At 51.6% G+C, this 6,159-nt stretch overlaps 1 protein-coding gene across 1 annotated transcript; it reads right to left on the bottom strand.

The window, feature by feature from the left end:
- Window positions 1–666: 666 nt before the first annotated feature.
- On the bottom strand, window positions 667–5,852 carry LOC114033022 (tumor necrosis factor receptor superfamily member 19L-like). The gene is made up of 3 exons (XM_027848472.1): window positions 5,549–5,852; window positions 2,786–2,866; window positions 667–756 (listed from the first exon to the last, which is right to left on the bottom strand). The coding sequence occupies exons 1-3, from the start codon at window positions 5,652–5,654 to the stop codon at window positions 671–673; spliced, it is 273 nt and encodes a 90-aa protein (XP_027704273.1). The 5' UTR covers window positions 5,655–5,852; the 3' UTR covers window positions 667–670.
- Between the last annotated feature and the right edge of the window lie 307 nt (window positions 5,853–6,159).

Raw genomic sequence — 6,159 nt, 5'->3', positions numbered from 1 at the left:
GAGAGGAGAAAGGAGAAAAGAGGAGAAAGGGAAAAAAGAAAAGGGGAAGAGAAAGGAGAAAAGAGGAGGAAGGGAAAAAAGAAGGAACAGGGAGGAGAGAAGAGAAAAGAGGAAGAAGGAGGGTACTTTACACTGCCCCTCCAGCTGAGAATGGCCTCAGCACTGTGCCCTGCCCCACCAGCCTGGCCTGGCTGACCCTACCCAACTCCGAGGCCACACATTCCCTATCTCCAGCCCATGCCACAGGGAGGGAGACTCCTGTCTGCTTGAAGGGAAGAAAAACCCTATTTTCCTTCCCTAAATCCCCAGAAAACAGCAAGAAGAATTGTAGAATAATAGCAAGTCCTCTGCCCCATCTACAGCCAACTCCCCCAAGGAGCCTGGGCCTACAGGAACCTGACAGCAAATGACAGGAGAAATCACAAAAGGACAGTGCAACCACAAAGAGAAAGCAGGTACCAGCAGCAAACCAAATCAGGCAGCAGAGGCAAGAGAAGTCAGGAGGGGAGGAAAAACAAGCCGGGGGAAGGACAGCCAGAGGAGCCGGGTGGAAGTGCAGCAAAAGGAACGAGGCAGCTGGTTAAAAACACGCGTGGCCAACAAATGAGGTGGCGAGCTGAGCTCTCGCCTCCCCCTCGGGCTTGCCTCCCCATCGCTGATGGCCTCTGGCTTACTTGGGCAAAGGTTTGTAACTGGTCTGCACAAGCTGTTTGCTGTGGTATTCTTTCAGCAGCTCCTCCAGGGCGGCCGCATTCTCTGGGAAGCAAAGGGCCACAGGTCAGGGCTGGCCCGGTCTTACCAGCTGTCTCCCTTGCCCTCGCCCCTACCCCGGGCGGCTCTGGGGCTCAGACTGCGGGAGATCCCCGGCCTTGTCCAGGTAACTACCAGTCGCCGATGCCTGCCCCGTCTCTGCCCTTCTCACCCGGAGCCACAAAAGTCATAGAGGAGTCATATTTGTTATTCAGTCAACTAGTCGTGTCTTGACTCTTCGTGACTCCATTTGGGGTTTTCTTGGCAAAGATACTGGTGCCATTTCCTTCTCTAGCTCATTTTGCAGATGAGGAAACTGAAGAAAATAGGGTTAAGTGACTTGCCCAGGGTCACACGGCTTGTAAATGTCTGAGGCAGGATTTGAACTCAGGCCGTCCTGACTCTAGGGCCAGCACTCTTAGCCAATGTGGAACCTAGCTGCCCTCAAAGCAGTGTAGGGTAGGAGAAAAGAGCCTTGAAGGAAGGGTTCCATCCCAGCTTAATCCAACAGAAGAGGCATGGAAGAAGCCCATTCTCCTATGGGACAGCTTCAATTATTACAATGTTCCCCCTCCCTTGTGACTCCACCTCCAACTGGTCCTGCTCCCCGCCCTGCCCCTGGAGCCAACAGGGCAAAGGGTCAGAGATTGAGAGCGGGAAAGAACCTCAGAGGCCCACCCCTTTCATTTAACAGATGAGGAAACGGGCTGAAAGAGATTCAGCAACTTACTCCAAGTCACCCAGCTAGTAAATCCTATGGCAGGATTTGAACTCGGTTCTTCCTGATTCTAAGCTTGGCAGACATGCCACCCAGCTGCCTGAGGGCAGTGCTTCAGAAACTGGGGGGTGGAGATTGTGTGGCTCCAGGGGGAACCCCAGACCCTGGCCATGGATCACACTGAAATATTTCTGTCTCCAACTCCTCACAGAACTCCAGGGCTGGAAGGAACTCAGAAGCTCAGGGAGCTCAGTGCCTACACCTTCCAGAGGAGGAAAGTGAAGGCCCAAAAGGGGCAGCGACCTTGCTGAGGTCACAGAATGAGGCGGTGACCAAGCCCAGGTTAGAAGCCAAGCCTCCTGGCTTCCCATGCAGAGTGCCACACTTTGGTACGCGCCAGGCACACACAGGAGGTATCTAAGCTCAGCCTCTCCTCCACAGTCTGTGCACAGTGGCCCCTTATCAGACTAAGGGCCAATGAGATAGGAAGCATCTTCAGAAGGTGCTGTCTTGGTCCCAGGTTCTGCCATGGCATACCAGAGACTGACAGCATGGCACAATGAGGAAACTGAGGCAAACACTGGGCGGGAGTTAGGAAATCTCTTTGGGCAAATCATCTAATCTCTCCGACCCTCAGTGTCCTCAGGCCCTGGGAAACGGGAATAGTAACACTAAGGACTATTTCACAGGGTTGTAGTGAGGAAAACACCTTGGCAAACCTTAAAATGTCCACTGTGAACCATGATCGTTATCGCTAGGAGCTAAGCACAACACACAGAACACTGGACCTAGAGTCAGGAAGAATTGCGTTCAAATCCAACCTCAGTCACTTCCTAGCTGGGTAACCCTGGAAGTCATTTCACCTCTGTTTGCCTCAGCTTCCTCATCTGTAAAATGGAGATAATAATAGCTTCCCAGAACCAAATGAGATAGTATGTATAAAGTACCTTAACATATTAATAAATATTAATACATGCTTAATAAATTAATAATTCTATTATTAATAATTAATTTGATGAAATAACTAATTTATATTAACTTAATAAATGCTTGTCTCCTCCTTCCCCCTCTCCCCTGGCAGAATCAGGAGAGGGGCCAGGTTTCATATACCTGCACAGCAAGACAGCAGGAATTGCTTCCTTTCCTTAACTAAATCGCTGGTGCTGAATCAACAAGACAGACCCCAATTCCCTAATCTTTGTTCCCACCAGGGCACTTCCTCTTATTCAAGTGACTGGTCCTGGTAGAGTGTAAGATCTTAATGAGCCCCTAAGGTTCCAAGGCTGGGGGAGGGGACAGGTGGCACCCCCGCCTCACCTTTCTTCTCTGTGATCAGCCGGACTAAGACCCCAATGGTGTCCTCGTTGGGGTCATCCATCCGGTAGGCAGGGTTGGTCCCTGGGGAAGAGAGACAAGAGTCTATGAGATTGGGAGGGACATGATGGGAACAGGGTTCAAAGCCTGGGCAGGGAACCAGGCAGCGCTGCTCAATGGGGTGAGTGCTCAGTATGTGGGGCTCCCTGAGGCAGCGGAGCTCGTGTTCTGCCTCTGTCTTTTTCCTACTCAACCAACTTAAGGCTCTCTACATGGGCATTAGTCTGGATGCCTGGGATGGGGATGGGGTAGAGGCAAGCCTGTAGCTACAGAGGTTCCTTTGCCCAGTGCATGGCATCAGGATGCACAGACCCACAGAATGCCAGAGCTAGAAAGGGGCCCTTAGAGACCCAGAACCACTTCATTTGTACAGATGAGGAAACTGAGGGGCCCAAAGGACTCATCAAAAGTCACAGAGTAAATCAGCAGCAGAGCCATGGCTAGAATCTTTCCTAGGCTGTTTCCCAGAGAACTGTTCTCATTCCCAAAGACATGTGGCCTTAACTGCAGCAGAAAAGATTAGGGTTAGATGGCTAGACGCCTCCCCTATAAGGGCAAGATGAATTTTCACCCAGCAAAGAGAAAGAAGGTCTTTCCTCTCTGTCGCCTAGCCAGTCCTTCCTAGGGAACAGATGTGGGAGGATCCTGGGGGGAAGGAGGGGTTATTAGCTGCTTTCAGACTCCTGCCTCTCACCCCTTCCACTCCCCAGGGAAGGAGACAGCTGGGGAAGCATCCTCAACAGCTGTAGAGTTAATCTTGGATGCACTTGGCCCCAGAATTCCCCCTAGAGAATCCTGACATTCCATATCACGCACCCACCCACCCAAAGGGTAACCAGCCTTCCGGCTCGGGAGAGGCCTTGGGCTGATGCAGCCTTAAATGGGTCACCCTGAGTCTCCCTCTACAGATTAGCTAATCTCCAGGGAGGCTAAGGCCAGGAGTCGATGGCTCCAGTAATGGCGGTTCCTATTCTCAGGTCCACATCAGGGGCTCTTAGCAGATCAAAAGGCAGCAAGAGAAAGAAGGGGTCTCAGGGGGTTGGAAACACCCCAATTCTCTCGGTAAACAAAACACAAATATAATGGTTCTCTCTTTGCCTGGGTCCAACAATATTGCATTATGTCGATGTGCATCGATGAGGACAGTAGCCTACAGTGAAATAAACAGACCATTTGGCTGGGAACAAAGTGCCAACACACATCCAATCAGTTCACCTGCTGATACTCCTTGGGCTTTAGGGCCCATGGATGAATTTAGGCCAAAAGGTAGCTGAGGGAAAATGAGCCTGGCCGGAAGCACGAGGCCTGGGCTTTCATTCTAGCTCTGTCCCTGACTTGGATGAGTGCCTTTGGGTAAGTCCCTTTCCCCTTCCAGGACACAGCTTCCTGGTCTGTAACTCGAGGAGGAGATGTTCGCTCAGCTCCCTTTGGGCCCCTGATGCTACATGGTTCTGAGAGGCAGGTCCTGGGGGCCCTTGGCCTGTCCTGGAGACTGTAATAATCCATTTAGTACCCTCACTCCTGTTCCTCAGCCCTTTCCCCAGAAGGGGTTCAGGCAGGTAGAGGGAAAACTGTCCCCATTCCTCCGAGCCCCACCTTCCTGACCTCAGCCATCGGGGGAAATTGGAGTCAGCCTTAGATTGTCAGACTCACAGATTTTTCCCCCTCCAAAGCTGTTTAAAAACATTTTAAAATATAACATTAAAGCTTTATAAAAAAAAATCTGCTATCTCATTTGAGTTTCATATTATTATTCCCATTTTTATAGACGGGGAAACAGAGGCTGAAGGAGAGTAAGTGAGTTGTTTGGCGTTATACAACTAGTAAGCATCTGAATCAGGATTCGAACTCAGGTCTTCCTGCCTACCAAGTCTGGTAGCTAACTTGACTCAACACTTTCAGAACTTTAGAACCCTGGGCCTTCAAAACCTTCGACCCCGTAAAACTCCGGCCTCTTGGGAAGGCATACTGTTAGACTCCCTTAGCACTGACAAGGCCTAGGACTCAAATGGTTGCAAGCTGTTGCTCCATTTCTCTCCCATGGGCCCCTGCACCATCTAATTTCTGGAAGAGTCATCTGCTTCCTCACTGCCTGCTCTCCCTAAGCCCTAACATGCCACTAAAACCATTCTTTCCAAGGTCCCCCCGCCCTCCTCATCACCAAATCCAGCAGCTTTTCCTCCTTTTCCTGCTCCTTCTCCTCTTATTGCTACCGTCATTCATCTCTTTCCTGCCTGACACTGTCTCCTTCTGGGCCTTCCTGCTCTCCCCTGGTTCTCCTAGCTGTCTGCCCTTTCCTTTGCTATCTGTTTTCCAAGCTCATCTTCCTCTCCTACCCTCTAATTGTGTGGCTTCATCCTGGGCCCTAATCTTCTCTCTCTAAATTCTCTCCGTGGGTGAGCTCATCTCTGCTGATGACTCCTAGGTCTAAGCCTAATGCCTCTCCTGGGTTCCAGACTAGAACATCCAGGTATCGACAGACCATGTCTGCCTGGACCTCCCCTCAGTATCTCATCTTCACCATAAGCTGCTCCCCCTTCCCTGGCCATGCACACCTGGAGAGCGGTTGGATCACCTGCTCTGATGTCCCCAGGAGTCCCCACACACCCACCCACCAAAGGCAGGGGCTTTTTCCAGCCTCAGACTTGCAGCTCCCCAAGGACAAAGGCTGTGTCTGCCCCTCTCATGGCTCTGTACCCTGCTCACCGTTCTTGCCCTCAAGCCCGGCCTCTTCACCGCCGTCTTTGTGGGCCGTGCAGTGATAGCCTTTCTTCTTGAGAAGGTTGCAGAGCAGAATCCCCAGCAGGCCCATGAGGCAGAAGATGGGAACTATGGCGATGACGGCATACTGGGCTGCGGCTTCCTCGGGCACCTCGGCCTGGGTGCCATTCTCTGAGGAGCGTGCCTCGGGCCCTACCCCGGCCTCCACGTTTCGGCGCAGCCGGCCTCCATGCCCCGGGCTGGGCTCTGTCCTCAGCCAAAGACAGGGCGAGGAGAGAGAGGGCAGAGGTAAAGCAGAGGAGACACACAGAGGGAGGGAGAGAGAGAGACAGAGAGACAGAGACAGAGAGAGTGAGACATAGTGTAAGACAAAGAGACATGGTGAGGAGAGACATAGGAGGAGGAACAGAGAGAAAGAGAGAGAGAGACATAGTGTAAGACAAAGAGAAAGACATGGAGAAACACAAAGACACAGAGGGACAGACTCACAAAGACACACAGAGGAGACACACAAAGAGACAAACACAGAAAGAGAAAGAACAGATGGGGGAGGGGGAATAGGGAGAAAGCCAGACAGAGAAGATACACAGAGAGAA

This window comes from Vombatus ursinus, unplaced genomic scaffold (assembly GCF_900497805.2).
Source record: "Vombatus ursinus unplaced genomic scaffold, bare-nosed wombat genome assembly UNPS02006503.1, whole genome shotgun sequence".
In the NCBI taxonomy this organism is placed as follows: Eukaryota; Metazoa; Chordata; class Mammalia; order Diprotodontia; family Vombatidae; genus Vombatus; species Vombatus ursinus.
The sequence above is the reverse complement of the archived record's forward strand: the minus strand, read 5'-3'. Positions and strand labels throughout refer to the sequence as shown.

Coding starts and splice junctions, on each gene's coding strand:
- LOC114033022 (XM_027848472.1), bottom strand. CDS start 5,654: ATGGGCCTGCTGGGGATTCTGCTCTGCAACCTTCTCAAGAAGAAAGGC. Junction 2,867..5,548: donor CGGGCTTGAGGGCAAGAACG/GTGAGCAGGGTA, acceptor TCTCTTCCCCAG/GGACCAACCCTGCCTACCGG. Junction 757..2,785: donor GCTGATCACAGAGAAGAAAG/GTGAGGCGGGGG, acceptor TTTGCTTCCCAG/AGAATGCGGCCGCCCTGGAG.